Below are 20,530 nucleotides of genomic sequence, written 5' to 3' on the forward strand. Positions count from 1 at the left end.
AGGCCCAGCTCCGAGCACCCACACCCGCGGCACAGCCTGTCCTGTATCCCGCAGAGGAGCCAGCAAGCAGGTGTCCTGGAAGATGCTGTATGAAGGTACCGAAAAATACCTCCCCCTAAAACCTCATGCCAACGATGACACCTGAGGTTCTACCGTTAAAAAGCCGTGTTTGGGGTTAAACTTTGTTCTCTCCCTTTTTTTTCATAGCAATTTCTTCCTTATACACAAAGGCAACCAGACATGGACTCACCAACACCTGCCCACACCTCAGTGGGAGCAAATTCCTCTGGGCACTGACAGGAGCCGAGGTCCCGCCATTGATGGGAGGGGGGAGCAGGGCATGAAGGGGGGGGACTGCAGACTTCCCCAGCTCCCAGGCGCCTTGGCACCCCATGATGGGGAATCTGGCCTCCTCCCACTCCTTCCTGACTGCTGACCAGCAGGGCGAGAGTCCCAGTCCCCTGGCCCATCCACCGGACACCTCACTTCCCCTTGTCCCCAGAGTCCCGTCCCCACCCCACGCTCCCCTTGGCCATCAGACGACTTCCCTGGAAGGGGAGGTGTAAGAAGTGACGGAGCTGCGGCTAAAGCCCAATTTTCGGTGATGCTCAGAGCCTCTGACAGCTGTAAGGAGAACAATGTGATTTTGAAATTTAAATAACACGCTTCTGCATTCGGCTCAGGGAGACAACCTGCGGATAAGCAGTTTATCTCGGAGCCGTGGTGCCAGGGGCAGGAGGAGGCTGCCATTCCTTCACTTCCTCCCTGCCCTCCATCCCCAGCCCCCACCTCCTCAGGGGCTGCCTCAGCAGGGTCTCCCAGGGAGCCTTCACTCACGATCCGCTCAGAGGCCCAGACACCCCTCGGGGAGCCAGGGAAGGGAGGGCACCTAGGCATCCCGCAGAGCTGAGCTGGACCCAGTCCTTCCCCACCCGCCCCTGCGAGGGCCACTGAGGGGACTTTAATGGGTACTGACGCCCTCGCCCACCCAGGGCAGCTCTAGTCAAGCAGTCGCCGAGCTCTGTCCTCTGGGTAAGTCCTGGGCAGGAGCCCCAGAGAGCCACCAGGGTCTCTCTTCCGTGTCCTGAGCCCACGAAGTTCAGACATGTGGTTCCTTCCACACCCAGCTTGCCCAGGCCTCCCAGCCATGGTTCCGCAGGGACGTCATGCCCAGATCCCACTCTTCTTCTCCCAGGATTTTCCCGACTTTCCTGGCCACCGCCCATTGCAGCGCCCCCTGGACTCCTGGGGCAGCCTTTTGTCTACGCCACCACCAACAATAAACCACCTAGTGGGTGTCTAAGTGGGTGCTTGCCAGCCCTGTTGGACAGTGAGGACAGGGCCTGGCTCATTTTAAAGCTGTGTCCTATGTGGACCTCCCTGAGTACTCACCATTAACTGCACAAACTCGGACCTCCAGACATGGCCCGGCCACGCCTCTCCCGGGGGAGCACCTGGCCAGGGACCCCCCTCTAAAGCTCAGCTGCTCCTATGATGAGTACTCACAGGACACCTCAGACTTGCCTGGGCCTCCTCGTCACCTCCCTGTGCAGCTGTTACCCCTCACACTAAACCACTGGCCCCCAGCAGTCCTCTAAGCCACCATGGCTGCCGTCTCCATGGCCCTGTGCCCCAGCGCCCTGTGAGGAGCTGGGCACGCCTTGCAGGGCAGGCCGAACTGCTCCATTTTACAGGTGAGCAAGTGAAATGCAGAGGGGTCGTGACCCACCCTGGCGTCACCCAGCTGGGAGGGCCAGGCCAGGATTCACAGCTAGGACAGCGGGCCTCAGGGTCCATGCCCACCACTATTCCAGGATGCCCCAGGGAGCTGCCATCGGGCACAGCACTGACACAGAGACCGACACGGCAGTCCCACATGTCCCCACAGCGAGAGCGAGCACCGTGATGCAGGGGAAGGCGCTGAGGCACCATGGGCAGGTGGTGCTCGCCTCTCAGGGGCCGTCTGCGGGGCTTCATGACAGGGTAGGGCTCCCTCCTGTCCTGAGCCCAGAAAAGGGAGCCGCCAGAGCCTCCAACAAGAACATCTCTGGGCCCCTCCTGGCTCCACCCAAGCAAGCTGGACTGCTCTGGAGGCTCGCAGGCCAACTGAGGCAGACACCACTCATCTCTTCCTCCTCCAGCCCAGAAGAGGGCCTGAGCCCAGCCTCTCGCCAGCCTCATGTGTCCCCACCCAGTCACAGTGGGCCAACAGAGGCCACAGCAGCTCAGCGGGAGCCCTGGGGTCCCACTGTCTCCCGAAAATCACCCAAGGGCCTCCCACTGCAGCCCCATCCGGCGCTCTCACAGGTGGGAGGCAGCCGCACATCACCAAGCATTTGTTCCCCAAATGCTGCGTTCCAGGCAGGCCCTGCCCTGCCTGCCTTCTGCCTGGGAGATCCCTCAGCAGGGGGCCTTCACAGGGGCAGTTCAGTGCAGTGTGCCAGGCACCGGCCAGCATCCCCCTGAGTACTCCCTCAGCCTCACAAAACCCTGGAGGGCAGGCTGTTCTACCTGCCCACGTCCTGCAAGAGGACACGGGGCTTCCAGGTGAGACACCTGTGCAGGTACATGCCGGGCAGGGCAGAGCCAGGATTTGAACCTCCATCTCTGTCTGTACCTTCTCTCGGGGCCTCAGTTTCCTTTTCTGTCAGGGGCAGGGGTCAGCCTGTCAGTGGTCGGCAAACCGCGGCTCGCGAGCCACATGCAGCTCTTTGGCCCCTTGAGTGTGGCTCTTCCACAAAATACCACGTGCGGGCGTGTACATACAGAGCGATTGAAACTTTGTGGCCCATGCACAGAAGTCGGTATTTTGTGGAAGAGCCGATATGTTGTGGAAGAGCCACATTCAAGGGGCCAAAGAGCCGCATGTGGCTCGCGAGCCGCAGTTTGCCGACCACAGGCCTAGGTGATCTCTGAGCTCCCTCCTAGCTACAGAAAGGGGAGGACATGTTTGCATAAACATGCTCCGTGCCCAAGCATCCAGAAATGCTCGCGTGCCACGCTGGAGGCCCCGCCCCTCACCAAGGATGTGGAGGCAGCGCCTGCTGACCGCCCAGCCAGCCACTGCCTGTCACTTCTCCTGTCCCTTAGGCATGGCCGTGGCTGGGAGGAAAACCACTGCCTGGCCTGCCCGGGCCCTTCGTCCTCACCTGGAAGGCCTTCCTCCAGGTGGACAGGGCATCTCTGCTCCCCTCCCTCTCCACATGGCCCCTCCGTGACTTCTCTTTGCCTGGACAACCTCTTCTTGCCCGAAGAAGCCTTTCTCTCCTCTCCACCTTATTCCAGCCTCTCCTGCCTCCCAGGTGAAACCAGCTGGGATCCAGTATCCCCAAGGTCACAGAAGCTCGGGGACAGAGGGACTCCCAACTTCAGCCTTGAACATCCTCGCCAGAGAGAGGATGACTCGCCGTCCCTCTCCCTGCATCCATTCTCATAGAATCCTCCTTATCTACCCTGTGAGCAGGTGCCACACTCCCACTGGACAAACAGAGGCCATACAGCTCTGAACGGCCACAGCGAGGCCACGGTCACACAGCCCTAAGCAGAGCAGGTGGGATTCAGACCCAGCACTGTGTGGCTCAAGGCCCACACACTCCTCCCACGCACCAGGTGCACTAAACACTCCAGCTTATGTTTCCAAGGGCAGTTTGAATTGCTAGAAAGAGGACAGACCTCACTCTTCCTCCATGGAATCTCCTTGCCCATCTACAAGGCTGGGGCAGGACACTGGATGCCCCCAACATCACTGTCACCTGGTTCAGCGTGGATCCAGACTGCTCTTCCCCTGGCCTTGGACTTGGGACTCACTGGACACCAGGAATCCCTGATCCAGCCACTGAGCCCAAGGCCTGTGTCTGCCCTGGGCAGGGAGGAGGAGAGGGCTAGCCCTGCCCCCAGGGCCTCTGGCATCAGAGAGGGTTGGGTAATCCTGGCAGCTTTCTTTGCCAACAGAATCCCAGTAGGACTTTCCAAGAACCCCATTAGAGAGAGAAGGCGAGAGAGAAGGAGAACACACATCCAAGGATGCCCTGCACCAGGGCCCTGAATTCTCAGACAATGAAGAGGATACAGCAGCATCCTTCTTACAGCCCCTGAGGCCCCAGCGGGGGGCAGCAGGTCCTGGAGGAGAGCCACCAAGACAAGGGGCAGCATACAGCATGTGTGGAAGTGGGAGGGGCTCCACACAGCCCTAACGCAGCAGCCTTATTGTCCCAAAGCATCCGTGCAACATCTTGGATCACCAGGCCAGGCCTCCCCACCAGCGAGCTACAGGCAGGTGACCTGTGTGCCCAGATACAGACCCCTCTGCTGGCAGGGAAGCCTGGCAAGGGCTTGCAATCGCTGAGCTCCAAGCTGCTCTGATCATCCAAGTGTGCCAACAATACTGCCATGGTCTGAGCACCCCGATGGGGAAAGATTGGGGAGCACTACTTCAAGTTCACACCTCCTTTCTTCAGAAAGAAAATGCAAGGTCTGGAGCAGAAGTGACCTGCCCAAGCCCTTCCGCTGACTTGTGGCAGGGAATGCCCTGGACCCTGGGCCTCCCTGCTCCCCACCCAGCCTTCTCTCTGCTGAGCCCACCATGGCCCACTTGGTTTTGGGCTGGCCAGGCCAGGGCCTCCTCACCCAGAGATGCACCCAAGTCGCCCCACACAGAGCCACCCGTGCACCAGCTCTGGAGCTGCAATGGGTGGAGCAGAGTCCACGGGGGTGATGAGGAGGGAGCTGTTTCAGACCCTGAAGCCTTCCCTCACTGCAGGGAGCGGTCCCCAGGGCCCAGGCATCCAGGGCAGCGGGTGAAGGCAGCTGATTCATTGAGCTGCAGACCTAGTCATTTCCTCATTTATCTTGTCAACATCCTTGTCCCACAGAGTGTCAAGTCCATTACGTAAAGATTTTCTGCTAAGAAGATACTTAATGTGAGCCCAGGGAGCAGCAGGGGCCGGACTGAAATGAGGACGTCTGACCTTCAACCCTCAGGGACTAAGCCAAAGCTGCTTCTTTACTGAAGTTAGACCCAATGGCTCCCACCCACGTGCAGAACTCAGCTGGTACCTGAGCTACTGTAGGGTGGGGAAGGGGTATGCCAGAGCCGCCAGGGCATCCCCACCAGAGCATCCACATGCCAACGACACCTTCCACCTGCATCTGTGCCCCCGAGCACTGTCTCAGAGGAGTGGTCCAGGGTGGATTTCTACCCAGCACGAACCAGAAAATGTAAGAAGCAGAATGTGTGCTGGGAGAGACCTCAGTCAACCCCTCACCCAGGGCAGCCTGTCGGACGGGCAAGGCCTATAGCCTGACCACAGTGCCCACAGGCAAGCCAGACGACAAGCTGCCGAGCCCCACACCTCTGTTCTTACCCCCCTGGGGGCTTTGATGGTGACAGCCCAGCCAGGGAGCTCAACGCACAGACCATCTTTGCAGCCTCCGTGCCCTTCGCCACCACCAGGCCCTGGGGCATGTCCAAATGGTCACCCTTTAGCCAGTGTCTCCCTTCTCAGGGGTGTCCAGGGTTTCTCTCACCAGGCACATGCATAATGTCCCGTCTCAATCCCTGAAGCATGCATTCTCAACAGGAGAGGGTGGTGTCACCCTCAAGGAAACAAAAATTGGTTCTTGGTTTGGCAAAAACAAAATAAACATTACAGTGGTTTGTGGCCCTCCAGAACTCAACCCTGTCTGACAACACTTTATTTCTTGGCACTTGCTATGGACTAAACTGTGCCCCTCAAAGAGCAGTAACCCCCAATGTGACTGTGCTTGGAGAGAAGGCTTTTAGGAGGTAGTTAAGGTTGAGTGAGGTTATAAGGGTGGAGTTTTAATCTGAGAGGACTGTGGCCTTATAACAAGAGATCTCTCTCTCTCTCTCTCTCTCTCTCTCTCTCTCTCTCTCTCCCACTCACCCCCAACTACTCTCCTGTCCCACCCCACCCTGTGAGGACACAGTGACAAGGTGGCCATCGCAAGTCAGAGAGAGAGCTCTCACCAGAAACCAAGCCCTGCCCAACCTTGATCTTGACCTTCCAGCCTCCAGCGCTGTAAGATAATACATTCATATTGTTTAATATGAATGAATGAATAGCTCAGTCTATGCTATTCTGTTATGGCAGCCCAAGCAGACTATTTCCCCAGTTAGAGAGGATTAATTTTTCTCCTTAGGAGGTAATAATGAGAAAATGTTTGAGCAGCACTGTCCTAGAGAATTCTCCATTCGGAAGGGCTTGGGGGCTCACAGGTCTTTTGTGTCACAGTTTAGAGCACTGCTTCTCAACTGGCAGCAAATGTGTCCCAGGCCATGTCTGGAGATATTTGGGGTTGTCACGCTTGGGGAGGGGGTGCTACTGGCATCCCTTGGCAGAGGCCAGGGATGCTGCTCCACATCCTAAATGCACAGGGTGGGTTCCTCCCACAAGATCTACCCAGGCCCACGTACCAGCAGTGGTGCTGGTGAGGAACCCTGGCTTAGAGCAAGGACACCCCAGAAGGCTTCAAATCCTGCCTCGAAACCAGCTGGAAAACAGGGGCCCGGGCACAGGATCCCAGGGAACAAGCCCACCCTGCCACCTTCTAGCACCAGGTGACTCCAGGAGAGCTCACCCCAGCCCCACAGAGCAGTTCCAAGACCGGAAGCCACCCCCCAGTGCCCAAGCAGGGGCAGACTGCCCTGGGCCCACTGGGCCCCCAAATGGCAGAAGGAACAACAAGGTCAGGAAGAAAGGACCAAAGCTGGAGTTTAACCTGGTCCTTCTCCTGCCCTGGGGCTCAGAGCCCTTCCTCAGAGGCCCCTCAGTGGGGTGCAAGGAGCGGAGCCCTGGGGGGGTAGGGAACCCACAGCAGAATGGACAGCAGTGACATGAACACCAACAACCACAGCCCACACTTCCTGAAGGCTCACCCAGCAGCACGCTGAGCCCTTAACAACCACTGGCTCCTTCAGACCTCGCAGCCATCTCCAAGGTATGCTCCCCATTGCACAGCTGAGGAGACTGAGGCACAAAGAGCTTGAACAACTAGAACAGAAGAGCAGGGGAACTGCAAGAGGGACCCATCGGGCAAGACAGGTGACGAAGAGGAGAGTGACAGCAGGTTTCATGTCAGAGGCCTGCTGCCTGGCCGGCTCGAGCAAGGCAGTTCCCATAACCCCTTTGCTCCATGCAGAGCCTGGGGCGGGCATGCTGCCTCCTTTTACAGATGAGGATCTATCTGACGCTCAGAGCCGGTCAGGGGTTTGCTGGCGCTACAGGCCAGGACCCTGAGCCAGCCCAGGACGCCACCTGCTGCACCGGGACCAGACGAGAACCGGGAGGCCCCAGCACCAGCCCACTTACCTGAGAAGATGGACGCGAGCCTGAAGATGTCGGAGAGGCGGGAGGTCACTTGCTCGTAGGGTGAGGCCTCGTAAAACTCCTCCCCTGGAAAAGAGAACATCGTCAGGCCCAGGGGCCCCTTTGAAAGCGAAGGGGAGGTCATGAGTGAAGAGTTGGAGTGTCACAGGGACCGGTTATCTCCTCCAGCTGGAGTGGACGTCCCCCAGAGCAGGTCAGGCTGCCTAACTCTCCCTCGTGCCCCGACATGGCCTGCCTTAAGGACTGCTGAATGCTCTGGAAAGAAGGCCTGGGGAGATGGAACCATGACAGCCTGGGGAAGGCCAGGTCCCACTGTTCAGTACGACGCCCTCATTTCACAAGGCAGGGCGTGGAGGTGGCCCAGAGAGGTGAAGCAACCTGCCTGTGATCACACAGCTCCTCGGGGCAGCAGCTGGCCTGCCATCTCCCAGCCCTCCCACCAGCGTCCTCTCCCATCGCACCTCTGCTTCCCACCATGACGCCGGGAGAATCTGGCTGGAGGGCCCAAGGTCTGCTGAATGGAGGCCTGACCCCAGCTCCTCTTGGCCTGACCCCCTCCTCGACTCCCTACATATCTGCCCACCACCTGCTGGCTTCTCAGACCTTCGGGTGCGTTAGAAGCTCAGCGAAAGGCAAGGCAAGGGAGTGACAGGAGATCAGTGGCACAGGGCTGCCCTAGAGACCCCCTACCACGTCATCAGACTCCTGCCCCCTCTGCCACCGCCTTGACGGGAAGGAAATATCCTCTTGAGATGTTACCGTGAGAAGAAATCAATGAATAATCACTCGGGCTGTTCATGTGAGTGGAGGGCCAGGGAGATAGTGATGACCCACAGCCTCACACTGTGAGCTCCCACCCACCCAGGGCCCTGGGCTATGGACAGGCTCCTCCTTCCTAAGGGGACCCCATGTGGGCGGCATCCATGGGGGCCTCCTGCAGGAAGGTGCCTGCCATCCAGACGGGGAATCCTCGGTGAGGGGCTTGGTCAGCCAGCCCATGAGGTCACCCTAGAGGCGTAACCAGCCCCTGCTGGTACGTGGAACAAAGCCTCCTGTCTGCTGTACTGCAGACTCCAGAAAAGGGGACCCACGACAGACAACACGGGAAGTGCATTCCCCCTAGAGAAATGGCCCCACCCTTCACTTTACCTCATGGGAGCACCCCTCAGGCCCTGCAACACCCAAACGTTACTTGTCCCTTCAGGCCTGCCTCCAGCCCCACCTTCCCCCTGGGGCCTCCACTCTACCCACCAGCCCTGGAGAAACTCCCTGGGGGAGGGTTGCCAGCCAGTGCTAGTTGTTGAGGCCAAATAACGTAAGAGCTTAGGAAGTATTTGGTAATAAAAATGACGTTAATGTTATCCTGTGCTTCCCACGTGCCAATCCTACTGGAAGTGGATGTACTAACTCATTTAGTCCTCTTAAATTTATCTATGGGGTAGGCACCATCCGTCTCCCTATTTTATTGATAAGGGCACAGAGCTGTTAAGTAACTTGCCCAAGGCCACACAGCTGGTAAGTGACAGAGTCAAACTTCAAACCCAAGCAGTTGGTGACGGGGTCCAAGTATTTAATCATTATGAATGCTGTCCCCAAAAATAAAGTGTTATTGAAACCAAGCTCTTCTTAAACAGGATCCGTCTCCCGCCAGCTGGCCTGCTCCCCCAGAGCAGGGCCTGTCCTTCACTGCTGCATGGGGTGCAGCGCCACACCTGGGCACAGCTCAGCCAGATGACTGGCTGGGAGGGTGTGAGGAGGGGGGGCGAGGGGGAGGGAATGGCCTATTCCCAGGACTGGCTGGGAGGAGTCCATTCTTCTCAGGGCAACAGAATTCACCGGTGGAAACCCAAGGCCTGGCTACTTGAGCATCCCTGTCAGCCAGACCGAAGCCAAATCAGGACATTCGGTCTGCTATGCTGCAGACTCCAGAAAAGGGGGCTGGTTGCGCCTCTGTGTGCACGACCTGGGAGGACCTGGGAGAGGTCTCTCCTGCTCGCGTCTGAAGGACCAGGGTAGCCCTGAACTTCACTGTCACCTTTGAAAAGGGCAAGATGTCCAACAGCAACAGTTCCGCCCTGTAAACACCAGCGGTGGTGGCAGTGGTGGTGGCGGTGGTGATGAAAGGGAGGACGGGCCCAGGCCACAGGACCTCCCCAGGGCACTGGAAAGCGGCTGGATAAGGAGTCAGGCCTGCCCCTCCTCTAGCTTGCTGTGTGCCCTGGGTACCACTTCTCCTCCCTGCACATCAGCTTCCCCACCAAAATGGTTGTGGGGCTGAATATCCCTTGCAGTTGGAACTCTCTAGACAGGGGTGGGGAACGTCTGGCACAGGGGCCGTATAAGACCCAAGAAACCATTTGGTCTGGCCCTGGTTTTAAACATTCAACCAACTCACAAGGCATTAGGGATGAGTTGATTAAATATTCGACCAAATATAGCAGGCTAATTTGTAAGCTGATAATTTTGCATGGCCTGCGAATGATGTTATAAATACCCAAATGGCCCTTGGCAGGAAAAAGGTTCCCCACCCCCGCTCTAGGAGCTTAGTAGAGGCCACATTCCTGCCACCACCGCTGGCTGAGGACCTGAGCCTCAGGCAGAGGGAGTAGGAGGGACCCCCAGGGAACTCTCACCCCCAGCTGGGGCCAAAGAGAAGACAAGAACCAAAGTCCAGACCTGCACAGGCCTCTCCTCTCCCCATCCGCCCACCCACCCCAGGGACCAGGCCAGGTTACTCAATGTTATTAGGAACAGGGAGGAGGTGCTCAGGGGACCACTTCCCCCACACCATGAATAATAAACTGTCACATAGATCCTCTAACTCACAGGAACTGTACCTGCCCTTAAAAGGCCTCCAGGCTTCCCATGCTCAGCTCTTAGCAGAAACTACCTCTGAGCCCCAAGACCCGGGGGTAGGAGATTGTAGAATCCTGGGGGAGGGGAGTGCTGGAGGGGGCTGGGTTCTGTGGAATAAGATAAGCATGGGGCCCAGGGGAAGGGTCTCCCAGCCCTTACGCTGGCTGGCTGGTATAGGGACCAGGCATAGGGACTGATTGTGGCTCCTATCACCCTCTGAAGCACACAGTAGGGGCTTAACAGATATTCGTTGAGTAAATAAACCAACAGCAGCTCAAGATTTGGAAGCAAGCTGTCTCCAGCCAGACATTTCCGGGTCAAAAGGACCTGGCAGACCACAGGGCAGTCCGCAGCATAAACATACGGAATGCTTATTGTTACCTCCAGACACCTCAGGGCCCAGCTCCAATCAGAAGTCCCCAAAGGGAGCCCCTCACTGGGAAGGTCTCAGGCAGCCCACCTGGCTCTTCTGCTGGCAATTCTGTCCCCTCCCCCGTGCATTCTGCAGCCCCCACCCGACCTGCTGCCAGTCTGCCTGGGGTTGAAATGGAAGGCTGCTGGAAATAAAACAGGAAACTAAAGGACCCAGCTCACTGAATCAGGGACCTTCGTCTTCTGTGCGCTAGAGTCAGCCTGGGGCACAGGCAGCTCCGGTCTCAGTGCATGGGCCCCACTTCTAGTTCTAGAACTCGAGGCTGCTAGAAATGGGAGGAATGGCCACCTGATTCACGAGGAATCACTCTGTTATTAATGGAGGTGCTATTGATAATTATATGCACAGCTTACTGCTATATTCGGGGCAGAGTTGAACTATCTTGGCCACTGGTCAGGAACCCCTCGCTATCTGGCCTCCACACCTGATCTGTTTCCTCCTTCCCTCCAGCACCTGGAGGTAGGATTGCTCCTCTGACCTAAGGCTAACCTAACCCCTCCCGGGCCCTGGACCCGCCCCTCCCCTCTCCCAGGCACTTTCCACAGAGCACCCCTCTCCCCTTCACCTCAGCATCTCCATCACACTGTCCTGCCTTAGAATTTAAACTGCCCAACCTTCTTGCTTCTTAAAAAATATGTCATCCTTTGTTCTTCTCTCCTCTTCACACCAAGATTCTAGGAGCTGCTGTCCACATACATCATCTGTAACCCCCCAGCTCCCACTCACCCCCTAACCAGGCTTCTGCTCCCAGCAGCCACCTAAGAAGCTTACCCCAGGGCCCCAGGACCCTGTCCCACCCTCTTCTGCTGGACCTAAAGGGCTGGAGACTGGCGCACTCCTAAGCTCTCCCTGGTCTTCCGCTGCCCCTCGCTCTCCCCCAGCCTCCTCCTCCGTCACCATCGCCGGCCCCCTCCCTCCCTGCACATCTTTACATGCTGCTGGTCCTCCCATGGAGATGGCACCCACTCCCTTGCCCGGTTCCTACTTACAGGCTGATGGCGATTCCAAAATCCCTGCCACCTGAGCTCCGGCCCTGCACACCCAGCTGTCCGAAGGGCATGGCCAAGGAGAGGCACCTGCCCCCAAATACTCATCATCTCCCTGCCCTCCCCCCACTCAACACCTTTGCTGCTTCTTGCCACCGGACCCCCCACCCACCAGTCTCCCAAGACAGAAACTGGGCGGCCTCCTTGACTCTTCGCTCCCTTCACCAACCCCTGTGGGTTCTACCTCCTGAACAGCTCTTAGCTCCTCCTTTCCTGCCCTGTCCTCGTTCGGACACCATGATCCCGGGCCTGTGTCACACGGCGCCTTCCAGTCCCTCAGTCTGCGCTATTCATGAAAACACATGAGCGTCCCTGAAGCGGAGCGCAAGGATCGTCTCACCAACACTGCCCAGGCGCCCTGCCGCCCAGCAGAACGCTACCCTCCACCTCTCCTCACCCCACCCACTTCCCGCGGCCCCTCTGCACACTGTCACCTGTGGGTCCATAAGCGGTTCCGCTCCCTCCCACGCCGCCTTTGCCCAGCCCTCCCTGCACCTCCCACGCTCTCCCCACAGCTCTTCATTCTGTAACTGCAGCTCACTCTTTAGTCTCAGCTGCGAGGCTGCCTCCTCCAGGAAGGCTCTCAAGATTTTGTGACAAGGGGTTAGCTGCCCCTCCTCAGTGCTCCCACAGCGCCCAGTGCTTCCCACAGCACTCACACCCCCAAATGACAGAAAGCCCTCTCTTGTCTGCACCCCCCGACTATGAGCTCCACGAAGGCAGAGGCTGCCCCAGCTTGTTCCTTACTCTTTCCACAACACGTACCAGGTGGTAAACTCTCAATAAACAGTTGTTGAATTAATAAATGAACGTCTGACCCAGGTGGCCACCCTCCTACAATGTATGCAAATCCGCCTTACTTCACTCTGCAGGCGGAGGACATGGGGGAGGTAGTCTTTGGCGGGATGGGGAAGGGGGGGAGTTTACAGTTCTACCTGGGGACTTGGGGGCAGGCCTACTGAGGAATATGGACCTGCTGCCCTCACACTGCTCCAAGCCCTGCAGAAGGTGCCTAGGCCAGCCACGGGGTCAGGAGCCACTGAAGATGGGTCTCCTGGAGCAGGAAGAGCGGGAAGGGGCAGCCCGCACTGGGTGCCCAGGCAGCGGGAGTGGCAGGAGCTGGTGTGCTGGCAGCTCAGCTCTGCAGGCACAGGGCCGGTCCCGGTCCGTCTCTCTATCCTGTTCTCACTTCTCCATCGCCTGGGACTCTTACCTCACCTTTTCTTGTGACCCCTTCACACGGTCATAGGTCCTTCTGTCCCTGGTGTGTTTCCTGCCCCTTCACCCCTGCTCCAGCCTTGTTCTCCTCCCACCACCCTGCCTTCTCTCCTCCTCAGCTGCCTCCCAGGTCAGGAGGCTACTTCTGGGTTCTTGTTTCCCCCAGCGAGGAGGGCTAAGGAGCTGGCCAGTTCACTCCACTACCCCGTCCTGCCCCTGAACCTGGGCCCCCACACCCCGCACCACCACCGCCACCCCCCGGCTTACCCTCGGTCAGCCCCAGGTGGATGCTCCAGTAGATCTGCAGGCACTGCAGCTCCTTCTTCATGCCCCGCTTGCAGCGGCAGTCATACAGCGGGCTCTCCTGCAGGACCTCCAGGGCCGCCTGGCACTCCTTGTTGGCCAGCATGGTGTTGCGGTCCCTGCCGGCCAGGCACTGCCGAAGCGTGCGGTAGCGGGAGCTGCAGTTGGATTCAGCGGCACACAGCTCATTGGCCCGGACACAGTCCACTGGGGGGCGCCAGCCGTGCAGCTCGGGGCCCTGCAGGGAGGAAGGGCTGGCCAAAGAGCGGAGGGTCTCGTCTGGGTGGTGGGGAGGGAAGACAAGCATGAGTGAGGCCACCACAGTCTCCCACACAAGATGCAGGGCTGAGGGTCGGTCAGGACCCTCTGGAAATCACACCCATTTCCTCCGGAGCACATCAAGGCCGACTCAGTGCCACCTCCCAACAGAGCAGGTCAGAGGAGGGGCTGCTGGTCCTAAGACACCAACCTTCCTCCTCAAACCCCACGGAGAAAGCAGCTGCCCTCTGCCCTGGCTCTATCAGATCCTCAGCTGCCTCCACCCTGTCACCCTCAGCACTGGGCCCGCCAGAAGGCCCTCGAGCAAGGCCCATGCCAGAAGGCCAATGTAAGAGCCTCAGCAGAGAGCTGGGGCTGCAGGGCCGGCTGGGGTGAGCAGAGGGGATCACATTCATAACCCTCAAGCCTCCTGTCAGCTTCAGTTCCAGTCAGAGGCCCACCACAGCACTGATTATGCCGTGTAAGCAGCAGAAAGCAATTTAACTTTCATAGCCTGTTAGGACCTCTGACACCACAGAGTGCAGCCCCCAGATTTTACCCTGGGGAAACTGAGGCCCAGAGAAGGGCGATGACAACTGAAGGTCACACACAGGCTGAAAAGGCTTCTTGGACCCCTAGCCTATTCATTCTGAGTTCTGTAATTGAAAATTTAAAAAAAAAAAAAAAAAAAAGCATTTTAGAAAGAAAGAGAGAAAGAGAATGGGAGACAGTCCTGATCCTGTGCTCTGAGGTACATCCGAGGAAAGAGCTACCCCTTCCCGGCCCAGCCTCCACTCGCCCAGGCCACTTCACAGCTGCCAAGACCCGAAATGGTGCCTCCTCAGGACAATCTACACCCCAGCCCCTCCCAAAAAATGCTCCACGCAAATCATTTCCTCTCTCACTCTCTCTCCTATTTCTTTTTCTCTCCTCCCACCCTCCTCTGAAACCCTCTCCCCCCGTCTTTCCTTTCTTTCCAAAACCCAAATGATCAGCCAATTGCAAAAGGGGAAGTGTGTCCCTCCTCGGCCCTCGTCTCACACATGGAGCCCGGCTTCTCCAAAAGTGAACAGGCAGGAAGCTGAGGCCCCGCTTCTGTCCACAGCCCAGAGGGTCCACACCCACAGCCCTTGGGAGAGGGGGCGTCAGTTAAGAAGATTCAGAGGTGAAGGGCAGGGACCTTCAAAACCAAGCTCCTAACATGGTTGCATCTATCACAGACATCCTGCTGGTCTCCCTGTCCTCTCCAAGCCCCTCACTCCAGATCCTGCCCCAGAAAAAGCCCGTAACGTGGCCCAGAGCCAAGACTGCCTTTTCCAAGATCCAAGTCGTGATCTGGGAGTCTTCCTCCACTCCATCCGGCCATGAGACATAAAATGATCCTAGGCCAGAAGTCCCCTCCTCAATATCCGAAGAATCCCCCATCTCTACTGCCAGGTCTCACTCCTTCCCCGAGAAGCCCTGCTCAGGGGGCAGCTACCGCAGGGAGACAGCGACACCTAGAGGCAGAGCGCTGCACTGAGAGCCGGTTCCTCCCGACAGAGCCAGAAGGGAGAGGAACCCACTCCTAGAGAGACCAGGCCTACCCACCAGCCACCGAAGAGGAGCAGAGGGTGGGCCTGCAGTGGAGAAGGCCTCGAGGGCAAGAGTGACAGACATTTCCTCTGCCCGCGGACCACACTTCTGCCTCAGGACAGGGAGAGCTGAAGGCTGTGGCCAGGCTGAGACAGACCAGAGAAGAAACCAGCATGGAGTGTTGGCTGGATAGTGGGGCATCTGCTTTATTTCCCGGCTTCAGCAAATTCCTAGATCCCTGAGCAGGACTCGGTGCATCTGGGCCACCCAGGAGCAGCTGAGCTGACCCAGCCTCACTTGCACCTGCTGCCCCACCTAGCCAGCCAGCCAGCCAGCTGGAGCCTTAAGACCAACCCAGCCCTTGGCCTTCCACTGACTTTGATCGTCAACCCTGCATCCCAGCAGGTTCCTCCCCTCCCACCTTGACTGTATCTGAAGTGGACTGAGAAAGGGGCACCTTCACAGGCTTGCTGATCAGGACACAGGCCCAGGGGATTGGGGCAATAAGGACACTTACCCTGCCTGCCCTGTGAGTGGGGTCTAGATCCTTACAGAATCCTGGCTCTGTGTCCAAGCAAGGGCTTCCCCATCCTGCCAGCGAGCACGTGGGACCAGGTGGGAGATGCTCAGCAGAGGCCAGGTGCGTCCTTTCGCCAAACTACCCGACTGCCACCTGTCCCTGACTCCTCTAGTTGACGGCATGACCCCCTGAAGCAATGAATCCCAGCCAGGGAAGGAAATCATGGCAACTCAGGGCCAAGAATTCCAGGAAAATAAAGGTCAGAAGGTATCCTGGTGGCCTGCCCAAGTTCTAGATCAAGAGGAAACTTGGATCCGTCCAGAAAAGAGGTGTGGGAGAGCTTCTAGAGCAGTGGTTCTCAACCTTCCTAATGCCGCAACCCTTTAATACAGTTCCTCATGTTGTGGTGACCCCCCGACCATAAAATCATTTTTGTTGCTACTTCTTAACTGTAATTTTGCTACTGTGATGAATCGTCATGTAAATATCTGATATGCAGGATGTATTTTCATTGTTACAAATTGAACATAATTAAAACATAGTGATTAATCACAAAAACATTATGTAATTATATATGTGTTTTCCGATGGTTTTGGCGACCCCTGTGAAAGGGTCGTTCAACCCCCAAAGGGGTCGCGACCCACAGGTTGAGAACCGCTGTTCTAGAGGCGGGGGGGGGGGGGGGGCGTACTACGCGGCTACACAGAGCTATAGCACTCTGCTGCATTGAGTACCTGCCAGACAGGAGTTGTCAATGTAAAGTTGGCCCTCTGACCAGACCCCGCCCCCAAGTGGCTTTTCCCATCACTCATCTCCCTGGGAATGCCAGCACTGGGTGGCAGGATGGCTGGGCCCCCAGGCCTCCCCCCTGCAGACCTCACTCAGAACCTTGGGAGGGGCACACGGAAGGCCCCACTCCTGGAAACATGCTTCACCATGCTCCCAACCAAAGCTCCAGGGAAACCTCTCCCCCAAGTGGAATTTCCAACCAACTCCTTTCCAAGAAAGAAGCCCTAGGGCTGAAGTTTCCTTAGCACCAACCTATCCCTTCCTTCTTGACTGGCCTCACCCAGACCTCTGCAATGTTCTGTGGTCACTCAGTTAACCCCTTGCCCAGCATTGGAAAGGGGCTTCTCAGGGGAAAGGAACTTTGGCTCTGACCAAAGGGGCTGCTGGCCCCACCGCTCTCACGGCTCTCACCCTCCTCTCACCCTCCTCTCACCCTCCTCTCACCACTCAGCCCCCAGGTCGCAGGCACCAGGGTGGGCATCTCTGACCAGCACACCCTCATACCCACACACCCACACCTGCACCATGAGAACACTGTCACCTCCGCAGCCCTCCCAGCTGGGAAAGGCCTGCCTGCAGCATGGGGGTCTGGGCCTGGAGATGCCTGAGGGTCCCTTATGCCCTCCTCCACTCCGGACCTTAGAGTGCCTACGCCTGGGAGTCCTGCGGGCCTGGAGTGGGTGCAGCAGCAGTGAGCAACCTAATGGCTTTTCCACAAAACACAGTTTTCTTTTCTTCTTGGCCCAGAAAGCTGGCTTTTCAAACCAGTGTGGAGAAAGGTCAGGTCTTAGAATGGCCCCTTCAGAAACAGAGTCCACTGGCAGAGGGTTGCCGGGACTGGATGCAGGCACTCAGTGAACCCGGAGCACCGACCCAGCTTCCGGCCTCAGCCCCTCCTACCTGCAGAGAAGCAGTCTCTGGTTTGGGCAGCAGGAAGGTGAGGGCCACACCCTAGAGCAGGGCCAAGCCCCCTGGGAAACTCATGCTGGGGGAGGGGGAGAAGACAGGTGGACAAAAGGCCCAGGGCCAATCTTCACTGAAATCCCCTGTCCTGGTCAGGAGGCACTTACACCACCCACATCTTTCTGAGACCAGCACCTACCTGCCAGGCCTCCCCCCTCCCCTCCTTCAGGAGGTGCACTCATGACCCAGCCTGGCTCATCACACAGCTGGCCAGGGTGGCAGGAATAGCACCCACACTGAAGCAAATGTGTGTGTGTGTCTCTCTCTCTCTCTCTCTCTCTCTCTCTCTCACACACACACACACACACACACACACACACACACACACACACACACACACACACGTCACCAGCTCCCTCCTGGAGCACCTGCTCTGGACAGCAGCCTTGCCTGGGACTCCCAGTCAGCACTTGCAAACACTCTCTTTTCCTCACCTCCACTCCCAGAATGCTCTCTCTACACCCACTTCCCAGGCAGCTGAGATGCCACATAGCATAAAAGGAGGTGAGGGCTGGGAATTCTGGGTGGGAATGAGGCTGCCTAGGGTCGGGGTTACCAGACAGCCCCTCCTGCCTGCCCTTGGGGGAAGGGGCTTACAGGATGAGTAGTGGTCTTTGTTCAGATCTCGTTTTTTCATCACGGCTCTCTCCTCCATCATCCAAGGAAGCAAACTTTGGCCTCCTTCCCTTTCTTCCCACCAGCTAGCTATAGGGTCCCTGGCCCCCAGGGTGAGGAAGGCAAAGCAATGATAGGGCTCCCAGCCGGCTACTCCTGCCTCCCCATCTGGCTGGGCCTGGGCAGCAGGGAGGGCAAAGGGTGGGGAGAAACTTGAAAAGTCTTCCAGGGAGAGATCTGTGGGAAGGGGTTCAGGGTGTTGGAAACGGGGTGCATCGTCCAGAGGTTCACTGGCAGGTGGGGGATGGCTGCCAGCGCCCCCCACCCAAAAAAGTCCAGCAAAGATCTCCTGGAGAAACCCATGGGCTCCCCCACAATCCATTCTGGGGGCCTGGAAAGGGGGGACCCTGGATTTTTCTCCCCATGCTGAGCCTTTCTCCTCCCTCCTCTCTTCCAGACCAAGAGTTGGGGGTGGGGGGCGGTTATGTGTGTGTTTTTCTTAAGTTGCCGCAATTTGAACCCATTATTTTGAGGGAAATGAGAACATCATTGTGTAAGTGAGGAGAGAGAGAGAGAGAGAGAGAGAGAGAGAGAGAGAGAGAGAGAGAGAGACGAACGTGCGGGGATGGCTTGGGTGTTCTAAGTCTCCTTCTTAATCCCCGCTCTTAACCAGACAGCCACGGCTCGCGCCCGGCCCCGGCTGGGCGGGCAGCGCCTGGCTAGCTCGCTCCGCGGCGCGCTCTCCCGCCGGTCGCCCCGCCAGTCTCCCGGCGCCCCGCTCGTCCCCCGCGTCCCCGACTGCTCGCAGGCGCCCGACCGCGCCGCCTGCGAGGCCCCCTGGTTCCCGCGGACCCGCTGCCCCCGCCGCTCGCAGGTACTCACCTAGAAAGAAGAAGAGGCAGAAGGCGTTTGCCAAGATCATGTTAAATAAATCCCACAGTTTTGTGTTTTTGTCTTTCTCCCTTGGGTTAAAAAAAAAAAAATGACAATAATATAGCCAAGCAGTGAAAATCAGCCCCAAATCCAATGCGGAGATCCCAGCGAGTCCGCCCGATGGAGATCCTGAGTGCTGCGATTCTCGCCCCTGGCCGGAGGGGGTGGGGAAGAAGGCGGCGGGCCCGCTCGACGCCCCTCGCCCACTGGAATGAAACGCACAGGTGTGTCTGTGGGTGCTGCTCCCCGCCGACAGCGGTCCTGCGCTCTGCTGTCCCTCCGCCGGCCCGGGAGCGCGGGTCCCCGCGATCCGATCCCCCGTGCGCCTCTGGAGGGGCCTGGGGAGGTGGGCGAGAGGCGCCGGGAGAGCGGGGGGTTGGAAGGCAGCGGCGAGGGTGGGGGTCAGAATAAAACGCAAAGAGGAGAGCAATCCACCGACGTGGGCAAGCGCCAGGGAGCAATCCAGCGAGAGCTTGGCGGGCGCGAGACCCGAGTCGCTTCTTTCGCTCCAGACGAAGGAAATTTTCAAAAAACCTTCTCCCGCTACCCCTCGGCCGGCTCACTTTTTTCTAATGGAATTCCGGCGCCCGAGCCTCGGCGTGCGTCCGTCTTCCTCCCTCTCCCTCCCGCTCCTCTCGGGCTCTAGCTCTGGCTCGCTCTGCCCAGCTCTCCCTCGCTCGCCTCTCCCTCCCTCCCCCTCTCTCCCGCTCCTCCCTCCGCCCGCCCCCTTCCCCCTTCGCGGCTCCCTCGCCGCGGCTCTCGCGCCCGCGCCCCTCTCCTCCGCCCCGGGCTCGGCGCTCGGGCTCCCAGGCGGCCGGCGGCGCGGGGCGCGGGCGCGCGGCGGAGCAACCACACTCTGCGGCGGCGGCGGCGGCGCGGCGGTGGCGCCGGGAACGCAGGCCGAGAGGAGAGCTCGGCCCCCCGCCCTTCCCGGGACTGACCTGCCGCCCCGGCCGAAAACTGACCGACTCCGGGCTGCGGCGCAAACCCCCCCGAGCCTCCTCGCCCGCCTTCTCCCCCCGCCGCGCGCCCCACCCCTCTGGGCAGGCTTCGCCCTCCAACCCCTAGGGCTCCTGCCCCGCCCACTCGGCCACCGGGTCCCGGACGCGCGGGGAGGCAGAGTGGAGGCTGGAGGGCGCGGAGTGCAGAGCACCCGAGCCTCCCAGGGGCTGGGGGAGGGGCGCTAGAAAAAGCCCATCTTGGTGGCCTGGGTCTGGGGAAGAGGCTGCACCCTCGGCGGGCGGATGCGTCCTTGGCCAGGGAACCGAAACCAAGCGTCTCCCCGAAGGCGCCGTGGAAAAGGAGGACCCCCTAGAGCGCCAGCCGCCGGCGTCCCCGCGAGGCCAGCCGGCCGGGTCTAGCCCCTCGCACGCACACACGTGTGATCTCCACGCGGAGCGCGAGAACTTTCCCCGCAGGGCCGCAGCGCGCTGGCCCCTCGCACACCCATCGTCGCAGCCCTTTGAGACCCTTCCCCAATGTCTCCCCGCCCCGGCGCGGGCAGAAAAATGCTGCGCCCAGACGCCCTCGCTACGGCCTCCGAGGCCGGCGATCCTGCCCGAACCGCGCCGAAGAGATCCGGCGAGGACCGGTACCCCACCCCGGCGGGAGCGCCCCAAGACCGCCCCGGCCAGGACTCGGCGCCAGGCTCGCTGCCCGCGCGTGGCGGCTG

At 58.9% G+C, this 20,530-nt stretch overlaps 1 protein-coding gene across 4 annotated transcripts in view; it reads right to left on the reverse strand.

Annotated features, from left to right (window-relative positions):
• GFRA2 (GDNF family receptor alpha 2) overlaps positions 1-19,855 on the reverse strand; it is an 89,074-nt gene extending 69,219 nt beyond the window's left edge. For 2 of the 4 annotated variants that reach the window (XM_036314831.1, XM_036314827.1), the window contains exons 1-3: positions 18,808-19,514; positions 13,170-13,484; positions 7,332-7,415 (exon numbers count right to left, since the gene is read on the reverse strand). In XM_036314831.1, the coding sequence (XP_036170724.1) occupies positions 7,332-7,415; positions 13,170-13,484; positions 18,808-18,847 (439 nt within the window). In that variant the 5' untranslated portion in view covers positions 18,848-19,514. Of the gene's footprint in view, positions 1-7,331; positions 7,416-13,169; positions 13,485-18,807; positions 19,515-19,799 lie in introns of those variants that run through there. The other 2 variants (XM_036314828.1, XM_036314829.1) reach the window with 2 other exon arrangements.
• Positions 19,856-20,530: the final 675 nt, after the last annotated feature.

Source organism: Myotis myotis, unplaced genomic scaffold (genome assembly GCF_014108235.1).
Source record: "Myotis myotis isolate mMyoMyo1 unplaced genomic scaffold, mMyoMyo1.p scaffold_m19_p_6, whole genome shotgun sequence".
NCBI lineage: Eukaryota > Metazoa > Chordata > Mammalia > Chiroptera > Vespertilionidae > Myotis > Myotis myotis.